We start from the raw sequence: 24223 nt of genomic DNA, 5'->3' as shown, positions 1-24223 counted from the left end.
ACTGCAGAGAGTCCAGAGACAAGGACAGACTGTAGAGAGTCCAGAGACAGGGACAGACTGCAGAGAGTCCAGAGACAGGGACAGACTGTAGAGAGTCCAGAGACAAGGACAGACTGTAGAGAGTCCAGACACAAGGACAGACTGTGTAGAGTCCAGAGACAGGGACAGACTGTAGAGAGTCCAGAAACAGGGACAGACTGTAGACAGTCCAGAGACAGAGACAGACTGCAGAGTCCAAAGACAAGGACAGACTGTAGACTGTCCACAGACAAGGACAGACTGCAGAGAGTCCAGAGACAAGGACAGACTGTAGACTGTCCAGAGACAAGGACAGACTGCAGAGAGTCCAGAGACAAGGACAGACTGTAGACTGTCCAGAGACAAGGACAGACTGCAGAGAGTCCAGAGACAAGGACAGACTGTAGACTGTCCAGAGACAAGGACAGACTGCAGAGAGTCCAGAGACAAGGACAGACTGTAGACTGTCCACAGACAAGGACAGACTGCAGAGAGTCCAGAGACAAGGACAGACTGCAGAGAGTCCAGAGACAAGGACAGACTGTAGACAGTCCAGAGACAAGGACAGACTGCAGAGAGTCCAGAGACAAGGACAGACTGTAGACAGTCCAGAGACAAGGACAGACTGCAGACAGTCCAGAGATGAGGGCAGACTGCAGAGAGTCCAGAGACAAGGACAGACTGCAGACAGTCCAGAGACAGGGACAGACTGCAGAGAGTCCAGAGATGAGGACAGACTGTAGACAGTCCAGAGACAAGGACAGACTGCAGAGAGTCCAGAGACAAGGACAGACTGCAGAGAGTCCAGAGACAAGGACAGACTGCCGTGAGTCCAGAGACCAGGACAGACTGCAGAGAGTCCGGAGACAAGGACAGACTGTAGAGAGTCCAGAGACAAGGACAGACTGCAGACAGTCCAGAGATGAGGGCAGACTGCAGAGAGTCCAGAGACAAGGACAGACTGCAGACAGTCCAGAGACAGGGACAGACTGCAGAGAGTCCAGAGATGAGGACAGACTGTAGACAGTCCAGAGACAAGGACAGACTGCAGAGAGTCCAGAGATGAGGACAGACTGTAGAGAGTCCTGAGACAGGGCCAGACTGCAGAAAGTCCAGAGATGAGGACAGACTGTAGACAGTCCAGAGACAGGGACAGACTGCAGAGAGTCCAGAGACCAGGACAGGCTGCAGAGAGTCATTCGCTCTGCAGAGGAGATCATTGGCTGTAGTCTCGCTTCAGTCTATGACCTGGACACCTCCAGGACGCTGAGGCGTGCAGGCAAGATGGTGGCCCTCCCACCCTGGTCAGACTCCTCCCACCCTGGTTAGACTCCGCCCACCCTGGTCAGACTCCTCCCACCCTGGTTAGACTCCACCCACCCTGGTCAGTCTCCTCCCACCCTGATTAGACTCCGCCCACCCTGGTCAGTCTCCTCCCACCCTGATTAGACTCCACCCACCCTGGTCAGACTCCTCCCACCCTGATTAGACTCCGCCCACCCTGGTCAGTCTCCTCCCACCCTGATTAGACTCAGCCCACCCTGGTCAGACTCCTCCCACCCTGATTAGACTCCGCCCACCCTGGTCAGTCTCCTCCCACCCTGATTAGACTCCGCCCACCCTGGTCAGACTCCTCCCACCCTGGTCACCCACTCTTCAAAACACTCCCCTCTGGAAGGAGGTTCCGGTCCACCCGGTCCAGAACCTCATGACACAACATTGTGTCTTCTCCTCTGCCCCCGCTCTCATGAGCAAGGCCTCAGGCCCCCACTGACACCGCCGTGGCGATTCTGAAGGTGATGAATCCTCGCAGCCAACTTAACATTGTCGTCGCTCGCTTTCTCCCCACAGCCAGGGCAGCCACAGGGGCAACCCTGAGTTTGTGGCTCAGCGCCCTGAGTCTGAGCTGACTCACTGCATAATGTGACGTTGAAATAACGTATAATTAACATAATTTTTTTACCTCCAAATCAGGTCTGCTGAAGGTGCTGAATGAAAGTTTTTATTGCGTCTTTTTTGGACGTCATATGGAGGTTCGACTCTGATGCGGTGCTGACCTCCAATGCAGACGTTCATATGACGGCCAATTATAGTCAAAATTGACCATCGAAATCAGGTCTTTTGGTGGTGCAGAATGAAAGTTTTTATTCCGTCTTTTTTGGATGTGGTGTGGAAGTCTGAGTATGACGCCGTGCCGATGTCCAGTGCTGAGTTTGTTTTAGTTAAACTGAGCACTGCAGCAGCAAAAGTGCAGAAAATTATAAATTAAATTGACCACCCTCTAACCACTGAGCTTGAAGTTCAGGCAAGTTCTTTCAGTCATTTCAGCATTTCATTACAGACGGATGAAACACGGGTTTCGAATTCATGACTTACTGTTTACATATACATCTAAAAAATGTTGATATTTCAATGTTGAATCCAGAGTGCATGACACAACTTCAACCATTTAGTGTCAACGTTGTTTTGACGTTGAATTAACGTTTTTCCTCAACTGACATTATTTCAACTAAATTTCAACGTTTAAGGTCGGTTGAATGCCAGCTGGGTCATTATGACGTCAAAAAATGGTCCAATAATGACGTCTGAATCTTGGATCTTATTTTGTACGCTCTGCTGACGTCTAGATTTGGTCTTTGGATGACGTCCAAATCCTAAACGTCATTATGACATCAAAAAAGGTCCAATACTGACGTCTGAATCTTGGATCCATTTTGTACATTCTGCGGACGTCCAGATATGGTCTTTGACTGATCGACCCAATAATGACCTGATCTGCGCGTCTTCCTGACGTCAGATGTTTGGTGGGGGAGCCCGATCCCCCCCCAAACAGAGACTGCAAAAACCCAAAACAGAAACCCAGAAACAGATTAAAGCTGCTGTAGGCAGGATTTTGCTAGTCAATGCTCATTTTTCTGTTTTCTTTGGAATAAATGTTAGAGTATCCATTGATAATCCTTTAGGAGTGTAGCATAACTGCTCTACTGCGAGGGCGCAGCGTTTCATCTGTCTCTGTTCTGAGCTGAAAAGGAATCTCGACAGCTCCAGGTATCTTTGACCAATCAGAAGAGCCCCTGAGGCTCTAACCGTGATTGGTCGAGGGGCATTCGTCGCACATTCTTGTGGGAGGGGCTTAACTTGCGCAAGGGCGTAATGTCAGAGAAAACAGGACAGGATTGGCTGTGCTGGCTTTCAAATCGCCCTCTCAGATGGGTCAAATCGCCATCTTGCTTAGGTAACCCTAAGCAAGATGGCGGAGATGCCAAATCCTGCCTACAGCACCTTTACAGAATGTGCTCTGTGATTAATAAACGAAGGTGAGAGTGAACATTAACAACTTAACAAAACAGAAAAACAATCAAAAGAAAAATGTGACAAATGGCACACTCACACACTCCTGCAGCCACTCACTCCCAGCATGCACCGAGAGAAAATAAAGAGAGAGAGAGAGAATTGCCTGAAAATGAAAGACCCTCAATAAACAAAAGTAAGCTTAAAACAGAAAAAAAAATTGCATGAAAGAGATACCACTTCACAGCGCTTTTCTGTAGGCCCGCACTCGCAAAAAATGAAATTCACTTTTAACACTTGACATGTTGGTACTTATTTATTTAAATAGAACATGTATATTATTTCCACATTATTATAATTTGCTTTATATACTTCATATGCAGCATGCTCACTGCTGAGATGGAATTTTGTTTCAATAGATCATTACCTTCATTAGTTGAATGCTTGAGCACTTTATACTGTATGTGCATGGTACATATGTTCATGGTACAAACATTTAATTAAACAACCATTAGTCCTCTTAAAGTAATACAGGTAGTGACTGACCAAGTCCCGGTTCTCTGCACATCGCATTTGTGCTTTATGACACTGGAGCAAAAATGATGAACTTCAGAGTTGAAGTTTGTGTCTTGAAAATTAATCTTTTATTTATTGTTTTTTTTAAATGCTTTAGTCTTTATCCAAAAACAAGCATCAAAGTAGAATGTACATTTAGCAACATACTATTTTAATTACACTACTAATGTGCTCCTCAATACAGTTCCGATATGCCCTCTGGTGGCACGAAGCATATGTAGCTGGTTCAAACTAACAGAAAAAAAGCCATAGCTCAGCTGAGTGTACAACCAAACCAAAGTGCTGAAGAGAAATCTATTGTGAAGACTCTGACACGTTCAGAAGATCTGACCACCTCAGTTGAAATATGGCCTTTGGCTTGAACCACCACGCCGGGGTTTAGCACTTTCCAGAAATAAATCAACCTGGAAATGCAATTAACACATGAATATCACTGGCACTCATCACTTCACCAAGCAGCAATTCAAATCAAAGACATTCTGTTTTGAAGTTATATTAACTGTAATTTAGAGCACTCACAACTTTGAAGTTGTTGTTCAACTTTTGGTAAGAAATAAAAAAAAACAAACTTGAAAATGTTTTCATTCCTTACATCTGACAGTCAATTTTGTTTGACCAGCAAACTGAGTTTCTCAATGCAGCAACAGTGCAGAAAATATGTCCTTTAGATAGAGAAGAAGCAAACGCAAAAAAAAAAAAAAAATGGACAGACACTAATCATCTATCAGTCACTGCAGCACTGTGCATCCATTCAATCACATACAGTACACACAAAGCATGGAGCAGATCAGCAGCGATCTTTCAAACATGTTCCCCCAACGTGTAGCCTTAATGTAGCCTTACTGCAGATTATATTGATTCATGAGCATCTCTTCCTAACTCAAGCAGTGTAAGTGTAATTAATAATGTATATTTATTTGTAACTCAGTGATGTAAAGATGTTAATGTTCTTAAACTTGTAATCACACTTGTCACAACAAACACAATATTGTAAGCTGGATAGATTAAACAACAATCCTCAGCGTAAGCAAAAGTGGGGTGGTTGAAAGATGGCAAGGTAAAATGAAGCGCAGCGATTAAAATCACCACATGCGGCCATCCAGTTGACCTTTGAATCCACTCCCGCCGTGGCCTGCCCCGTACAGCCCTTCCAGCTGACGCACTGAGTCCACCGAGGTCTGCAGATGGCTTCAGCAACGGACTGCATTATACGATGGTACGAAAGAAGTGGCAACCCCTTTCACAACGGACGACGCACTGTCGTGGGAAGCAAAATTGGCTGGTACATCTCACGTCGTCGTTGACAGTAGGCAGATTGATTTGGGACTGTTCAGGCGTACCTCCGTACCAGCCAGTCTGCCACAGTCCACACAAAAGTGTCAGCATGTTTCATCTTATGAAAAAATAACCTCTTGTGTCACACACTCAGAGATGAAAGATAATTCTCATTTACAGTGCAATTTTACAAGACAATAAATTACAGTAGTAAAATGACTACTAAGACTAATGCATTTAAGTTAAAAAATGTCTTGATCATGACGACGGCCAACCAGCTGCACTGAAGAAATGCATTACCCAGAAACAATCACAGGTAAAATTAGATTTCCCTCTTCCAACAAAAATCTGCTCAAGCAAACAAAACCTGAAACTTGAAAAAAAGCAAACAGAAACATTTCCAAGAGCATGCCAAACGTGTACTCTTGTTGCAGTGAGCAGTAAATAGTTTTTTTTTTTCCAATTTTTGAAACAATCACCTGAAAACGCGTTTTGAAAATGTGTGTTTATCTGATGCTTTTCTAGAAAAATTAAGAAAAACTCTGAAAGATATTTGGCGTACAGAGTGTGAAATTGGTATGAAGCTCAGACAGAACGTGTTCTCCTGTCACACAGAGGAGACTGTGGTGGTCCAGACGTGGCTGTGGGTCGTTTTAGTGTTAAGTGTTGGAGCAGAACTCGAAATCTCTCCTGTGTAAACGCTCTTCTCTGGTCTCCAAAATTAATATTGCATCTTTTAATAGAGTCCGTAATATTAATAAAACATGCAGAACATGGGTAACATTCCACATTAATTTGGATACTTGTCTTGTTGATGAACACATACTGGGCTATTACTGATTCACTGCTTCACTCCAGTTCCCCATCTGATCGGTATGAGTACCGGAGAGGCTGGACGCTTTCGGGGTGCGTCTTCCTCTTAAGCCACCTCTGGTTCCACTCTGCAGACCTGCTCCACCATCCTGGGCCAGATGAATCTTGAAGGCTTCTCTCAGGTTTTGAGCTCGGACCTCTTTGCTATGAATCTCCTCCACTACTCGACTTGGGAACCAGCCTCTCTCGCCATCATGGAGCCTTTCACCCATCATCCAGCCTGGGATGAAAAGAGATCACATTCTGTAACAATGCTGAAGATTCCAGCCACAAGCCTCCTTTTTATTTCTGTTCTGTAATTACAAACAGCAGCAGTAATCCACACCATCAGTTGTTCTCTCAAGAAGGCTCATAACGTCCGCCATCTCAGTTGAAAGTTCATCAGGTTCCTGAGCTGTGTATGACTGAATGCACTGCACCTGTGGAGAGTCTGAACAACAATCATGGAGTCACATCTCCAGTCTGCAAAGCCAAGACAGTCTGAAGCAGAAAAAACAGAAAGGAGAGACAACAAGCAAAAAAAATTAAGAGAAAAACACTATTGAACAGACACTGAGAGAAGCAGCAACATGTTCCTGTTTTTGAAATAAGGCATTTTCATTCATTCATTATCTACTGCTTCTCCCTTTCGGGGTGGCGGGTGGCTGGAGCCGATCCCAGCTGCTGTGGGCGAAGGCGGGGTCGCCCTGGACAGGCGAAGGCGGGGTCGCCCTGGACAGGCGAAGGCGGGGTCGCCCTGGACAGGCGAAGGCGGGGTCGCCCTGGACAGGCGAAGGCGGGGTCGCCCTGGACAGGCGAAGGCGGGGTCGCCCTGGACAGGCGAAGGCGGGGTCGCCCTGGACAGGCGAAGGCGGGGTCGCCCTGGACAGGTCTCCAGGCTGTGGCAGGGCTGACATGTACAGACGTACAACCATTCACTCACACATTCACACCTAGGGGCAATTTAGGGTGACCAATTAACCTGACATGCATGTTTTTGGACCGTGGGAGGAAGCCAGAGAACCCACACACACACACACGGGGAGAACATGCAAACTCCACACAGAAAGGCCCGAGCCCCAGCCGGTATTTGAACCCAGGACCTTCTTGCTGTGAGGCATAAGCGCTGACCACTGCACCACCGTGTGGCCCACGTGGGGCATTTTCTGATTTTAGCAAAGCAGCACACATGAGAATTAACAATAGATGATTTTTTTTTTTTTTTTTTTTTTTTTGGAGAAGTGCAATTAATCAGTCACACAAACCTCCTTGCCTGTTTTCTCCCTGTGTCTGCACAAGTTCAATCCTAAATACAACTGTGAACAACCTCAGTAACACACATCGAACATATCTGTGGGCAGAAACAGCAAAAAGACTGAAGAGTTCAGGAAAAGAGCAAGAATTTGGGGCATGTGCTGACACACTCGCCATCCAATCAAAAACAAGACATGATTGTCACAAGATAGTAGACAAGAATGGCCAGGAGACACTGAACATGGAGAATGATTCTGAGTCACCCCACTAGTCTGGATGTGGAGGAGTCGCGGCTGCACCAACACAGTCCTGCACATCGCTTTTCCTTTTCATTATCAGAGTCAAGAACCAAACCTAAAGAAAGCTGCAGCACAATCCAAGGAATCAGTTTCTGGAACAAGCTTGACTGTAAAATTAAAATGTCTCAGTCTATTTATACTTTCAAGAAATGTTTAAAAGAACAATTATTAAAAAGATATGATGCTACTTAATTAATTATTGAAATTATTATATGTTGATTTTGATTATGTTGATTTTGTAAAGATCTTCTTGTGAAATGGTTATGTTTAGAATCAACTCTTGATGTAAACTATTGCTTTGTCAATTATTTTGTGTTGGTAGGGGCAGACACGATAAGTTTTACTTCTTTCTGCTCCTTTTCATTTTTTTTCAAAGAATGAAATAAATAATGAATGAATGAATGCATCCCCAGACTGAAGGTACTCAGGGCAAATCTCGTCCACCCCCGGTGCCTTGTCACCGAGGAGCTTACCAACCACCTCGGTGTCTTCAGCTTGGTGATGGACGAGTCCACCTCTGAGACCTCTGCTTCCTCCACAGAGGACGGGATTGAGGAGGTCCTTCCGTCCACCACCTGATAATATCCCCAGTGGAGGTCGGCAGCTCGTTTTGGTGAAGACCTGTGCCTCAAGAGAGGAAAGCTCCTGAGATGCTGGATGGTTTGGCAGAGACCTTGAGACCACAATGGAAGTGGAGAACATGGTCCACTCAGTCTCAATGCTCTCAGCCTCCCCCAGGATCTGGGAGAAGCTCTCCCGGAGGTGGAAATCGGAAAGCCTGCTGATAGAGGGAGGGTTCTGCCAGACGTTCCCTACAGACCCTCCAAACTTGTTTGGGCCTGCCAAGTCTGTCTAGGCTTGTCTCGTGTCCAAGACATGAGACAAGAGGTAACGTAGATTGTGGTCCCAGGGTGTTTTTAATTCAGAATTGGTTGATTCTGAATTAAGCAATTCAGAATTATATTCATGATCTTGGTGTTTACATGGGGAAAACCAGGTAAACCTATCTTTCACGCCAGGGTCTGTGAAGCGTTCTGATTGGACGGGGTGGCCGTGAGATCTCCAGGAACTAAACAGTGTTTTTCTCTTCTCTCTTTCTCAATTAACTTTGACGCTGCAGCTTTGAAAATGTCCTGGTTGAGCGCTCGCCGATCCACTCGTTTCATTATATCCAATTCCTATACAACTGCCGTTAAATATATCGTCTCCATACGAGTCAGAACGCCGTCTGCGAGCCGGCATCTTGGAATATTGTGTCATCACGACAGAACAGAACGACCAGGATGAAGTCGTCTAATTAGCAGATAATTCTGCTTCTGAAAGAGAATCAACCCGCCAATCTGTTCAGGTCAAAATTTCATTCTGAATAAAGTTTTTAGGCATTTAAATGGTCATTTTAGAGTTGAATTAGGCTTTATTAGGATTTATAGAGGAATAAAAAGTCCCATGTAAACACACAGATTGTCCAACGAATTTTTAGAATTTCACCAAGTGACACAATTCACACAGAGTTGGCTATTGCCAACTGGCAACTGGCTCTGCCAGAAATCCTTCCTGGTTTTTGTTGCAGCAACAGTGTTGCTTTAGTCCTAGATGAAATGTTTGAATTCTTCAAATCTTTGGCGAATAATTGTCTCCTCTGTGGTTACAGAAACTGCTCCACAGGATTTGTGATTGGTCAGGCCAGGTCAGATTCCACCCTTTTTATGTGCACATGTACTGATCAAAATTGGAACTGTTTGAATTGAATTACCAAGTTGATAACCTGCTTTGTAGGACGTAGATTGTCTGGGTGAGTCAATTCAGAAATCAAGAGGTGGTGGGCTGTTAATCCAGCTACAGGCCTTTGCTAAAGTAAAAGGAACATGACAGGATTGGAGTGACATTTTTCTCACCTGCTTGGTGGGCACTGGTCGACATGAAGCGTGTACGGCGGTTAGGAGTGAGTGCACATATCCATCGAAGCTTATCACTCCTATCCACAAAATACCACTGATTAGAAAAAAATGCTCCTCATGCAGTAAAGAAAAAATCTGGTATGGTTAAACTGTGTTCAAGTTGTTTTAATAACTTGAACACTTCACTTGATAACACAAGTGAGGACTTCTAAAGGGTGAGGTGTAATAATAGTGTCTACTTTCTATGTTTGATTCATATGAAACAATATGCATTGAGGTCGTTAATATGGTCAAGAATGAGGTGGACTTGAAGGGCAGCAGAGAAATCTGTATGTCAAAACCGCAGTGCAGTCTGACCCAAATTTGTTAACGTGAAAATTTCAGACATCAGACTGAAAGCACATAGACTTGACCAAAGTCCAAAGGCCAGTCCAGTCTAAAGCCCAGCATTGCACCAACAGGGTCTTTCTCGTACCACTACCAAGACACTGTGATCATGTGTAAACTTCCATTGGTGAACATATGGCTCATTTAATGTGCTGCAGTGATCTAAGACTTCAAGGCCAAAGTCAGAACTCTTGATATACTGCAAGGGGGGCAAAAACCTGAAACAACAAGGCAACAGGGACTTGAACAAAACATTTGAAGAAACTTAAGTACTTAATTGAGGATCTGTCATTATTGAAGAGAAAGAAAATGCTGTTAACGTTTTGCTTTCAAAATTTGTTTCTGTAATGATTTTTGCGATAAAGCTGCATTGTGATGTTTTTATAATGTGAAAATAGAAGTCTAGGTGTTAGTCTTTCATAAGAGGAGAAGCAGAAAAGAAGCAGAAAAAAAAGCCCTTATGAGTAGGAAAACAACAACGGTTGTGACGCCGCCCGGTATAGCGCAGCCGGGGCCCCACCCTGAAGCGGATTACAGTCAGGTCGGCACCAATCCAAGTCATCCCTGGCCAACTCGGCACCTCCCCCGGGATACTGTCAAATCAGCATCAAGCCAAATTGGCATCTAGCCAAGTCGGCCTCGCCGGGGGGGGGCTCTCAAGTGGCCGAGTTGGTCGGTGCCGACTTGACTGTAAGCTGCTTACCAACTTGGCCAAAAGCCTCTTTTTTTTGTAATCACGATGCCGGCTGCGGCGCGACAATTTGCACAGTTTTATGACGATCTGTTTGAACCGAGTACCTGAGCTACGAGTTGCTAAGGTGCCGAGTTGGCCAGGGCCGACATGGATTGGTGCCGACCTAACTGTATCCCCCTGGAGCCAGGCCTGGGGTTTGGGCTTGTAAGCGAGCGCCTGGTGGCCGGGCCTTTATCCACGGGGCCCGGCCGGGCTCAGCCCGAAGGGACAACGTGGGTCTGACCTCCGGTGGGCTCACCACCCACCAAGGGAACCGTAGGGGCCAGGTGCAATGTGCATTGGGTGGCAGCCAACGGCAGGGTGCCCGGCGACCCGATCCTGAGACACAGAGACTGGCACTCGGGACATGGAATGTCTCCTCGTTGGCAGGGGAGGAGCCCGAGCTTGTGAGGGAGGTTGAGAGGTACCGGCTAGATATAGTCGGGCTCACCTCCACACATAGCCTGGGCTCTGGAACCCAATCTCTCGAGAGGGGCTGGACTCTCCACTTGTCTGGCGTTGCCCGAGGTGAGAGGCGGCGGGCTGGTGTGGGTTTGTAGCCCCACAGCTCAGCTCAGGTTGGAGTTCACCCCAGTGAACGAGAGGGTTGCATCCCTACGCCTTCAGGTCGGGGACAGGTGCCTCACTGTTGTCTCGGCTTACGGGCCGAACAGCAGTGTAGAGTACCCGGCCTTCTTGGAGTCCCTGGGAGGGGTGCTGGACAGTGCTCCGACTGGGGACTCCATTGTTCTACTGGGGGACTTCAACGCCCACGTGGGGAGCGACAGTGAGACCTGGAAGCGGGTGATTGGGACCCACGGCCTCCCTGATCTGAATCCGAGTGGTGTTCTGTCATTGGACTTCTGTGCTAGTCACAGTTTGTCCATAACAAAAATCATGTTGGAGCACAGGGCTGCTGGGAACGTCTGGTGGAACCCTCTGTCAGCAGGATTTTCAAGTCCCACCTCCAGGAGAGCTTCTCTCATGTCCCGAGGGAAGCTGGGGACATTGAGTCCAAGTGGACCATGTTCTCCACCTCCATTGTCGAAGCAGCTGCCCGGAGCTGTGGTCATAAGGTGCTTGTCGTGGTGGCAACCCCGAACCCGGTGGTGGACACCGGAAGTAAGGGCTGCCGTCAATCTGAAGAAGGAGTCCTATCGAGCCTTGTCGGCTCGTGGGACTCCAGAAGCAGCTGACGGGTACCGGCAGGCCAAGCGAACTGCAGCCCGAGTGGTTGTGGAGGCAAAAACTCGGGTCTGGGAGGAGTTCGGGGAGGCCATGGAGGAGGACTATCGGTCGGCCTGAAAGAAATTCTGGCAAACCGTCCAGCGCCTCAGGAGGGGAAAGCAGGTCTCCGCAAACACTGTTTACAGTGGAGGTGGGGAGTTGCTGACCTCAACTGGGGATATCATAGGACGGTGGAAGGAATACTTTGAGGACCTCCTCAATCCCGTCGCCACATCTTCCGTGGAGGAAACAGAGACTGAGGTCTCAGAGGTGGACTCGTCCATCACCCGAGCTGAAGTCACCGAGGTGGTTGGCAAGCTCCTCGGTGGCAAGGCACCGGGGGTGGACGAGATTCGCCCTGAGTACCTTAAGTCTCTGGATGTGCAGGGACTGTCTTGGTTGACACGTCTCTGCAACATCGCGTGGCGGTCGGGGACAGTACCTCTGGATTGGCAGACCGGGGTGGTGGTCCCCTTGTTTAAAAAAGGGGACTGGAGGGTGTGCTCCAACTATAGGGGGATTACACTCCTCAGCCTCCCTGGGAAAGTCTACTCCAGGGTACTGGAGAGGAGGATTTGACTGATAGCCAAACCTCGGATTCAGGAGGAACAATGCGGTTTTCGTCCTGGTCGTGGAACAGTGGACCAGCTCTAGACCCTCCATAGGGTGCTCGAGGGTTCGTGGGAGTTCGCCCAACCAGTCCACATGTGTTTAGTGGACTTGGAGAAGGTGTTCGACTGCGTCCCTCGTGGTGTCTTGTGGGGGGGGGGCTTCAAGAATACGGAGTCCGGGGCCCCTTGTTAAGGGCCGTCCGGTCTCTGTAGGACCAGAGTAGGAGTCTGGTCCGCATTGCCGGCAGTAAGTCAGACCTGTTCCCGGTGCATGTTGGACTCCGGCAGGGCTGCCCTTTGTCACCGGTTCTGTTTATAATCTTTATGGACAGAATTTCTAGGTGCAGCCAGGGGCCGGAGGGGGTCCGGTTCAGGGACCACAGGATTTCATCTCTGCTTTTTGCAGATGATGTTGTTCTGTTGGCTTCATCGAACCCAGACCTACAGCATGCACTGGGGCGGTTCGCAGCCGAGTGTGAAGCGACAGGAATGAGGATCAGCACCTCCAAATCTGGGGCCATGGTCCTCAACCGGAACAAGGTGGCTTGCCCCCTCCAGGTTGGTGGAGAGACTCTGGTCCAGGTGGAGGAGTTTAAGTATCTTGGGGTCTTGTTCATGAGTGAGGGACGGATGGAGGTGAGATTGACAGGCGGATCGGTGCAGCGGCTGCAGTGATGCGGTCGTTGTATCGGTCCGTTGTGGTGAAGAAGGAGCTGAGCCGAAAGGCGAAGCTCTGGATTTACCGGTCAATCTACGTTCCCACCCTCACCTATGGTCATGAACTTTGGATCATGACCGAAAAGACAAGATCCCGGATACAAGCGGCCGAAATGAGCTTCCTCCGTAGGGTGGCTGGACTCCCTTAGAGACAGGGGGAGGAGCTCAGTCACCAGGGAGGAGCTCGGAGTAGAGCCGCTACTCCTCCACATCGAGAGGAATCAGCTGAGGTGGCTCGGACATCTGTTCAGGATGCCTCCTGGACGCCTCCCTGGGGAGGAGTTCCGGGCATGTCCCACCGGGAGGAGACCCCGGGGAAGACCCAGGACACGCTGGAGAGACTATGTCTCTCGGCTGGCCTGGGAACGCCTTGGGATCCTCCCAGAGGAGCTGGAGGAAGTGTCTGGGGACAGGAAGTCTGGGCATCCCTGCTGAGACTGCTGCCCCCGCGACCCGGCCCCGGATAAGCGGTAGAAAATGGATGGATGGATGGACAGAAAAGAAGGAAAGCATTTCTTGCATGAGCATTCTGCAGTATGCAAACACTAATTTTTCATGGTTGCCTCTCAGATTTGTCTGAATTCATGTGTTACTTCTAGCCTCTCTCATTAGCATATTGCCTCTGAACTTGAGAATCCCCCCCCTCCAAAAAAAAAAAAAAACAAAAAAAACAGAACTGTTTCTATTCAGATTTTGTTGTTGGTGAATTCATCAAAGTAAAGGAAAAATAAATGTCTAAAATAAATTTTTAAAAACCTGGGCAAAAAAAACTTCTATTTTCTGTGGTGATTTTTTTTTTTTTAATGTTTGCAGCTCTCCACATACATGCAGAGTCCTAGCTTTTTCACTGCGCTTCATTTTTTGGGGGGCCAGAGCCATAGTCTCCCTGCTCATCACACTTTTCTACATTTTTTATTGTTGATAAAAATGAACTACTTTGTTTGGTGTATTAAAGTACAGTTCCATTCTATTCACCTTATTCAGGAAGTGCTGCTGGGCGGCGCAATTTCTGAGAGCAGTTGACCGGCTTTGCATTACAATAACATCGAGTCCTCTCGCTACTTTAGCTACTTTTAACTGTTCTTTTAAGCGATTTTAACATGTTTGGCATCACTTCCGCTGTCCGTGGAGCCACAACAACTGGGGAAAGATGAAGCTCTCTCTCTCTCGGAATTGTTTGGAGCATGGACTGATAGATGTGAACGCTGCAGACCAGCCTTTAAACTCCACCCGCCTCGTCCAAAGAAGAAGACCTCCGCTGCTGGCTCAAGGCGCTCAATTAAAAAAAGCCACCAAAGCGTCCGGATGTGTTCTCCTGTCATTTTGTGGACCTACATCCCTCACCACTTCATCCCTCACCACTTCATCCCTCACCACTTCATCCTTATCCAGAGACACCCGGGCTACAAGGCTGAGTTAAAGAAGCCACGACGGAAGCTGGAGAGACACGCAGGTAACTAATCATATGTTAAATAACTGCTGCTGTTAGAGTTGGGATAATAAACACTGTAAATGATAGCGTAATGATTATCCTTGGTTTGTGTAGATAATGTCAAAAATGTCAGGGCTCCTCATGGCGATGGAAACACCACAGACATTGAATAAACTAAACACACAGCTTGCATAGGTCACTGTCAGAGCAGCTACAGTGATTCTACCAAAGTTCTGTTTCCACTAGAGACCTCGCTCTGCCATCAAAGATCCTCTCTCTGTTTTTTTTTTAAATTTTGTTCTGACTGCAGTTTGGTCAGAATCAATTTTTTTATTGCTCCAGGAATTAGCATTAGCTTGTGACAGGGTTAATAACAGTAAACTGCAGGAGCTGTTTCAGAAATGACAACAACCTCCGTTGGCATGTTGGAGAACACTGGACCGCTGCAGAGTGATGCAGCAGAGTGATACAGCAGAGTGATACAGCAGAGTGATGCAGCAGAGTGATGCAGCAGAGTGATACAGCAGAGTGATACAGCAGAGTGATACAGCAGAGTGATGCAGCAGAGTGATGCAGCAGAGTGATGCAGCAGAGTGATGCAGCAGAGTGATACAGCAGAGTGATACAGCAGAGTGATACAGCAGAGTGATACAGCAGAGTGATGCAGCAGAGTGATGCAGCAGAGTGATACAGCAGAGTGATGCAGCAGAGTGATACAGCAGAGTGATACAGCAGAGTGATGCAGCAGAGTGATACAGCAGAGTGATACAGCAGAGTGATACAGCAGAGTGATACAGCAGAGTGATGCAGCAGAGTGATACAGCAGAGTGATGCAGCAGAGTGATACAGCAGAGTGATACAGCAGAGTGATACAGCAGAGTGATGCAGCAGAGTGATGCAGCAGAGTGATACAGCAGAGTGATGCAGCAGAGTGATACAGCAGAGTGATACAGCAGAGTGATACAGCAGAGTGATGCAGCAGAGTGATGCAGCAGAGTGATACAGCAGAGTGATGCAGCAGAGTGATGCAGCAGAGTGATGCAGCAGAGTGATACAGCAGAGTGATGCAGCAGAGTGATACAGCAGAGTGATACAGCAGAGTGATGCAGCAGAGTGATGCAGCAGAGTGATGCAGCAGAGTGATACAGCAGAGTGATACAGCAGAGTGATACAGCAGAGTGATGCAGCAGAGTGATGCAGCAGAGTGATACAGCAGAGTGATGCAGCAGAGTGATACAGCAGAGTGATACAGCAGAGTGATGCAGCAGAGTGATACAGCAGAGTGATACAGCAGAGTGATACAGCAGAGTGATACAGCAGAGTGATGCAGCAGAGTGATACAGCAGAGTGATGCAGCAGAGTGATACAGCAGAGTGATACAGCAGAGTGATACAGCAGAGTGATGCAGCAGAGTGATGCAGCAGAGTGATACAGCAGAGTGATGCAGCAGAGTGATACAGCAGAGTGATACAGCAGAGTGATACAGCAGAGTGATGCAGCAGAGTGATGCAGCAGAGTGATACAGCAGAGTGATGCAGCAGAGTGATGCAGCAGAGTGATGCAGCAGAGTGATGCAGCAGAGTGATACAGCAGAGTGATACAGCAGAGTGATGCAGCAGAGTGATACAGCAGAGTGATGCAGCAGAGTGATGCAGCAGAGTGATACAGCAGAGTGATGCAGCAGAGTGATGCAGCAGAGTGATGCAGCAGAGTGATGCAGCAGAGTGATGCAGCAGAGTGATACAGCAGAGTGATACAGCAGTGTCCTCCCAGGCAGAGACTCAGCCACAACTTCTACTAGCACAACGGTAACTATGATATGATCTATGTCAAAAAAATAATATTACTAGTAAAAGTCAAAGGTATTAATATTTCCTTATTTATTTCAAATTAAATGAAGTGGACTTCTGTTGGCTTTTAGTGACAGATATCTTACTGAAGTAAAAAGATAAAACTCAAGTGCAATTTTATTGTGACATAAAATGTCATTATTGTCCCAAGAGTAACTGGATTACAGACGTACTGTTTTGTGTAAGCATCCACACATCACATGAGAAGATGCACTCAGCCTTTTTACACACCTTTTACATCTATATATTATTTCTATCCCACCAGGTAGGAAACACATGATCATTGACAAAACATCTACAAAATATTTAGGGTTAGGTGGGAAAAAAAAAATATTTCATGTTATTTGGGGACTTGTCTGATACGGTGCTTTTGTAACATCATACCTGAAATATACCCATCATTCTTTTTCCTCAGATGCATCAACCACTGCTGGGAGTGAAAGTCCTGCAGCCAGACGGCGAGCTGCAGGCTGGACCTGCTGCCTCCTGCCTTCCTCTGTCAGACCAGGACCGAGCTGGAAGTCCTGTTCTCTACCAGCCGGTCCAGGGTCATCCAGCCACACAGTGTCCAGCAGCATCCAGCTGCATCCAACACTCTGACCATCCCTGCCTCGTCTACACTGGTCTCCCTCTGGACACTTTTAACTTTTTAACAGATCAACTAACCAAAGACCACGCCATCACCTTCCAGATCCTGATGACCCTCCTGAAGCTCCGGCAGAACCCCGTGCAGGAGGACCTGAGAGGTTCGGTGTGTCACAGTCTGGATCAGCAGGATCGTCTCTGCATGGCTGGACGTCACGGAGGAGAAGTTGAGGTCTTACATTGTGTGGCAGCCCGGAGAGACAATGTCACAGTGTTTTAAAGAGCATCACCTGCTGGGTGATTGACTGTTCTGAGACGGCTCTTCAGAAACCACACAACCTGGACTCCAGGGGGCTTCCTACAGTCATTATTGTGGTCAGAATACTGGGGATGTTCGATACCACTTTTTTCAGGCCGATACCAAGTACGAGTACTTCATCTTCAGTACTCACTGATACCGATACTCATACCGATACTTTTGATACATAAAATTTAAAATATTGCAATGACAGATGATTTTTGGAAAATGACTTTTATTTCTAAAAAAAAAATGCAGCACAGCCACAATGTTTAAGTCCAAAATAATTGTCTGAAAAATAAAACAACTCTTTGAGTTTTACACTCTTTCAAATGAAATTAAGTGCAAGATAAAACAATTTCTCTGAGCTTTAAGTTTTTTTTTTAAATGACCTGTAGGACAAGATGTAAACAAACAACTCTAAATGATACACTTTTTTAAATGAACTTATTTTAACGTTTTTTTAAATGAACTAAAGTGCAAGATAAAACAGTTTTCTCTGAGTTTTACACTTTACATGAACTAAAGTTTTTAATGTTCTCATTTTAGTGATTTTTTATGAACTAAAGTCAAAGACAGAACAACCCCTGAGTTTTAAGAGTTGCTCTAAGCAGAGCCAGGCAGATGCTGAGGGCGCCGTCCATCAGGGGGCGCCAGCGCACAAATGGGAAAGAAGAAAAGGTCTAGCTTTTCTAAGTAGTTGTTGTACTCTTAAGCAAAGACATTTAATTAATTCCAGTAGTTCACCATATTATTTACTGAGTCGTGCGCGCCCCCCAGCTGCTCGCCCCCTCCTCCCCATCACCTTCCTGATTCACTCCATGATGTTTCTGGACGTCCTCTCAGCGTATGAACAGATGTCAAAACGAACACAACTGTCCCGGTGGCCCGGGAAGAAAAAACAAGAAAACGAGGAGGAGAAACGAGAGAAAGACAGAGGTAATCTGCATGAAATTATGTCTCTGCTGCAGAACGTGACGTTAACCTGGATTAAGCTACATGGCTGCTAGTCAAAAATCAATAAATAGTATCAATAATGTGGAGGGGCTTGTTGTTGTGGAAAACAATGTAGATCATGTAGATAACCACTGGTATTCTCAGCTTACGTTCCTCGGGGACATTTATACTAGATCATTTCAGACGGCGTTTACATTTTCTTCCATTCTTCTTTTAAAGGTTTTATTTGCCATCTGGGGAGCTAACGCTGGCCCTGCTGGTAATAGTCACTTCTCCACCCAGATCTTATAGCTGTGGGCTCATCGTTAATGTTAGAGTATCACAGGAGAGGGATGCTGCTGTGAGTATCAGCTCTGCTGTCATTCAGTCAGATGTGTTTTATAACATCAGTACTGCAGTTCACTGCTGCTTTACACTGTGCTGTTCAGCATTCCACTGTGTTGACAATAAACTGAACATCGAACTTGCAAATCAGAAACAAGTGTCTTGTATATTATACATACACTCCATAGTGAACATCATACGTGCATATATGTTTTTTTATTCTTGGAATCATGTGTTTTTATAATCAGGTACTCAGTGGAGTCTCATACTCTTTTCAGGTGTGCTGCTGAAGTTTCTAAATCCTCCCTGGACCATCGACTACCTCTGCTGCTGCTGCCTCCACCTCAGCAACACAATCCACCGGTGATGCAGCAAAATCAAGCGCTCCTCCTGGTGCCTCCACCTCAGAATCAAGCGCTCCTCCTGGTGCCTCCCCCTCAGAATCAAGCGCTCCTCCTGGTGCCTCCACCTCAGAATCAAGCGCTCCTCCTGGTGCCTCCCCCTCAGCTACACCTTCATGAGAAGAAGCAGAACTCCACCCCAACATGTGGGCTGCAGTGAGAATCTCTGCCTCTCCTCCTGGTCCAGTGGCTTCTGCTGAAAGAAGCTTGATGTTTCATTTTCTGTACCATTTATACTTCATGTTAGGTATTCATATTGTATTTCATATATTCATTAAATTTTGCATATATTCATCTATAATTTATTATCTTGTTGACGATGCTGATTGGGAATTATCTTCCTTTAAATAAAACAATTGTCAAAGACAAATCTATCAAGTCTCTTGTTAGTATACAGTTTACGCTGGCAATGCAAGTGGGCGCCACCTAAAATCTTGCCTCGGGCGCCGGATCGGTTAAGGCCGGGCCTGGCTCTAAGAGCTGCTGGTGTTCTCTGTGCTGCTCTCGGATCTCTGTTCTTCAGTTTCTCGGTCTTCTGCAGAGTTTGCGTCGAGTTGCTGCAGGAGTTTTTCTTCCAGTACAACAGCGTCAGACTCTCGTCAGACTCTCGTCCGCAGGCTTCACTCTGAGGTGTTTAAATAAATTACTCGTGGTAAATGATTCAAGATGGCGCGCCTCCTCCAGCAATGTTAGCTTTGCAGAGTTACCATTCTGCAAAGTTCGGCTCGTTTTCGCTGATATAACAGAATTTCCACTCTGGTGAAGTTCTGGTGAGATGAGCAGCCGTTCTGGATTCATCCTGTTGTCTCTGCTCTGGATGAGACTCATGGAGAATCAACCCGCTGCAGTGTAGCTCAGCGCCAACTCCCCAAGAGGAGGGCTTCTTCTCGTTCATGTTGAATGGCAGCTTGCATCCCATTTGGTCGCACTACCGCCATCTGCTGGTGAGGAGGGCTCACTACGCCTGGGATTTTCTTGCCTTGAGTATCAGGTATCTGGTATCGGTAGCCTTCATGAGTACTCCATACTTTGAAATAAGGCCAGTATCGGCCCAATACTGGTATCGGTACTCGCACATCCCTACAGAATACCATCAGGCACCTGGTGGCGATTGCTCCCTGTGGCCTGATGATGTTCATCAAGTATGAAAGTTGTGAGAGTGAATGGTTGGTGGTGGTCGGAGGGGCCGATGGCGCAGACTAGCAGCCTCGCCTCTGTCAGCCTGCCCCAGGGCAGCTGTGGCTACAATACTAGCTCACCACCACCCAGTATGGAGAGAATGAATAATGCAATGTAAAGCGTCTCTGAGTGTCCAATAAAGTGCTATATAAAACCAATGCATTATTATTATTATTAGGGACCGAGTCCGGAGGGCATGGTGGCCTGCGGGCAAGGTCTCTATTGTTCTTCCGGTGTTTCTCCTTCTTCTTCTTCATTATTAGGGACCGAGCCCCTACGGGCATGGTGGCCTGTGGCCTGTGGCCACCATGCGCAAGGTCTCTATTGTTATTCGTTCGTTTATTGTCGTCGTCGTTCTCTATTATTATACTAACGCCCAAATAAATGCCAATTTGACCCCCTAAACATGCAAGAAAACTCACCAAATTTGGCAAGCACATCATGACCGGCGAAAAATTTGATAAAATGGAAAAATTCACCTCATCTGCTCTCTAGCGCCACCTAGAAACAGTAAAATAGGCGCCACGGCCCGCAGGAATGTCGCAGAGAGATCAAACCAACATTGACGCGTTCGTCTCATCGAGATCTAAAATTCACGTGCTGACACCCCTGACCTAAATCCAACAGGAAGTCCACTATTTCCCTTTCAAAGTAAAATTTTGCTAAAACTCACTCCTCGCAAAAAAATTATCTCCTCCGAGACCGTTTGTCGTACAGACATAAGATTCTCGCGACGTAAGAGGACAATTTTCTCTGCATAAGTTGTGAACAACTTTGTCAAAAGTCTAACGGTGTGGATTTTATTAGCGTTCAAAGTTGGAAGTCTGAAATCCTGCCTTGCTCCGGCCCTCTTCCGTTATAATGGGGAAAAAAGGAAAAAAGTCGACTTTTTTCAGCACCTCGAACAAGTGGCGACTGTGGCTAAACCGTGACTCCTATCGATAAGCTGAGCGCACGTAAAGCCTCACCAGGTTCTCCCGAACAAGATGATGTAACATAAGTGGGGAAAATTTCATGATATATGTACGTTTTAACTGGTATGAAAAGGTGTGCGCTCTGCATTTTTTTTGCTCTCAGTTATAATGGAGCCGGATGGGGAAAAATCTTGCGTTTCTCACAAACTGAGGCCTCTACAGTCCAAAATAAAACTCTGACTGCTCTGAAAGCCTCACCAACTGGAAGACAACTAATTTTCCTATCAAACGTGATATTTTTTGTTCCGTTTTGCCAAACAGGAATGGAACAAGGAGCAGTTGTTTCCCAAACAGAAACTTTAATTTTCTCCTCTCTCCCACTCTAGCTGACATGACCATATATGGCGTACAGTGCAGTTACACAGCTGACAGCAGCTGTCAATCAAACTCTGAGAGATGCTAACAACTCCATATTAGTGAATGGGAAATGCTAACAACTCCATGTTAGTGGATGTAAAATGCTAAAAACTCCATGTGAGTGGATGAGGGATGCTAACTACTCCATGTTAGTGGGTGACAGAAGCTAACAGCTCCATGTCAGTGGATGACAGATGCTAGTGGTGCTAAAAAACCCATGTTAACAAATGAGAGATGCTAACAGCTACATGCTAGCAGATTGGATGCTAACATTGCCAGTGAAATGAATGGAAGATGCGAACAGCTACATGCTAATACATGCGATGCTAACATCTTCGTTTTAAAGGATGGGAGCTGCTAACAGTGCTACAAAGAACAATGCTAACAGATGACAGATGCTAACAGCTACATGCTAGTTATTATTTCGTCACAGAAACAAACTCAAATTTGACCCCCATAACATGCATGAAAACTCTCCAAATTTGGCATGCACATCCGGACTGGTGAAATGTTTGATGAAATACAAAAATTAACCTCATCTGCTCTCTAGTGCCACCTATAAAAACGAAAATGTTTGCCATGGCCCGCAGGAATGTCGTAGAAAGTTCAAACCAACACTCACACCCTCGTCTTATTGAGGTCTAAAAGGTTTCTGCACTGTCAAGATAAGAGCCTCAAACCTTTTCAAAATAAAAATTAAAATTTGGTGAAACATGACATTTCAAACAAAAAACATTGACAATTTTGGGTTAACCAGTGTCAATGACAGCATATACTACCTTTCCAAAATAAAAGTCTAATACTCCTTCAAAATAAAAGCCGTTTTACAGGACAAAATTAGGTAAAATCGAAAAAATGGATGTTTACAGAGTACCAAAACTGAAACTGACCTGGATTTCGGCCAGGAAGGTACGAGGACGTCTCAGTCGTGGGCCGGCGAGAAGGCTCGGTCCCGACCAATGCCGCTTGCGGCTTTAATTATACTGACCTACCAACTAAACGCAAATTTGACCCCCTAAACATGCACGACAACTCACTGAATTTGGCACGCACATCATGACCGGCGAAAAATTTTATAAAATCCAAAAACGAACACCATCGGGTCTCTAGTGCCACCTATATCCCAAAAACGTCTAAAACAGACGCTACGGCCCGCAGGAATGTCGTAGAGAGATCAAACCAACACTCACACATTCGTCTCATCAAGATCTACATTTCACGCGCTGACACCCCTGACCTAAATCCAACAGGAAGTCCGCTATTTCCCTTTCAAAGTAAAATTTTGCTCAAAATCACTCCTCATGAAAAAATGATCTCCTCCGATACCGTTTGTCGTACAGACATAAGAGTCACGTGACGTGAAAGAGGACAAATTTCTCTACAAAAGTTGTGAACAACTTTGTCAAAAGTCTAACGGTGTGGATTTTATTAGCGTTCAAAGTTGGAAGTCTGAAATCCTGCCTTGCTCCAGCCCTCATCCGTTATAATGGGGAAAAAAGGAAAAAAGTCGCCTTTTTTCAGCACCTCGAACAAGTGGCGCCTGCGGCTAAACCGTGACTCCTATCAACAAACCGAGCACACGGAAAGCCTCACCAGGTTCTCCAGAACAAGACGATGTAACATAAGTAGGGAAAATATCATGTTATATGTATGTTTTCACCGGTATGAAAAGGTGTGCGCTCTGCATTTTTTTTGCTCTCAGTTATAATGGAGCCGGATGGGGAAAAATCTCGCGCTTCTCACAAACTGAGGCCTCTACAGTCCAAACTAAAACTCTGACTGCTCTAAAAGCCTCACCAACTGAAAGACAACTAATTTTCCTGTCAAACGTGATATTTTTTGTTCCGTTTTGCCAAACAGGAAAGGAACAAGGAGCAGTTGTTTCCCAAACAGAAGCTTTAATTTTCTCCTCTCTCCACTCTAACGGACATGACCATATATGGGCGTATAGTGCAGTTACACAGCTGACAGCAGCTGTAAATGACAATGTCATGTCAATGTCAAACTCTGACACTCAGTGCCTTCATTCAGTGACTGTGAAAGCAGATGGAAGAAGCTAACAACTCCATGTTAGTGGATGGGAGATGCTAAGAGCTATATGTTAGTCCATGGGAGATGCTAACAACTTCATGTTAGTGGATGACAGATGCTAACAGCTACTTGTTAGTGGATGGGACATGCTAACAAGTTTACTGTTACAGATGCTAACAGCTATATGTCAGTGGATGGGACATGCTAACAACTCCATGTTAGTGGATGACAGATGCTAACAGCTCCATGTTAGTGGATGGGACATGTTAACTCCACGTTAATGGATGACAGATGCTAAGAGCTACATGTTAGTGGATGGGACATGCTAAAAACTCCATGGTAGTGGATGACAGATGCTAAATGCTCCATATTACTGAATGGGACATGCTAACAACTGCATGTTAGTGGATGGTAGATGCTAACAGCTACATGTTAGTGGATGAGACATGCTAACAACTCCATGTTAGTGGAAGACAGATGCTAACAACTCCATGTTAGTGGATGGGACATGCTAACAACTCTGTTAGTGGATGGGAGATGGTAACAATTACATGTTCAATTCAATTCAATTCAATTCAATATTATTTTTGTATAGCCCATCATCACAACAACAGCTGCCTCAGAGGCTTCAAGATGTTACATTGATTGGTAAAAATAAAAACAGTGAATAAGCATAATGTTAATATGTCAAATTCAG

General features: G+C 46.1%; 1 protein-coding gene across 1 annotated transcript in view; it reads right to left on the bottom strand.

The window, feature by feature from the left end:
- Positions 1-3602: 3602 nt before the first annotated feature.
- The window catches only part of LOC115384619 (ephexin-1-like), a 55527-nt gene continuing 34906 nt past the window's right edge, over positions 3603-24223 (bottom strand). The window contains exons 13-15 of the mRNA XM_030086855.1: positions 9461-9540; positions 6359-6463; positions 3603-6253 (exon numbers count right to left, since the gene is read on the bottom strand). Of these exons, the coding sequence (XP_029942715.1) occupies positions 5994-6253; positions 6359-6463; positions 9461-9540 (445 nt within the window). The 3' untranslated portion in view covers positions 3603-5993. The remainder of the gene's footprint in view (positions 6254-6358; positions 6464-9460; positions 9541-24223) is intronic.

The sequence above is a fragment of the Salarias fasciatus genome, unplaced genomic scaffold, assembly GCF_902148845.1.
Source record: "Salarias fasciatus unplaced genomic scaffold, fSalaFa1.1, whole genome shotgun sequence".
Classification (NCBI taxonomy): domain Eukaryota; kingdom Metazoa; phylum Chordata; class Actinopteri; order Blenniiformes; family Blenniidae; genus Salarias; species Salarias fasciatus.
The sequence above is the reverse complement of the archived record's forward strand: the minus strand, read 5'-3'. Positions and strand labels throughout refer to the sequence as shown.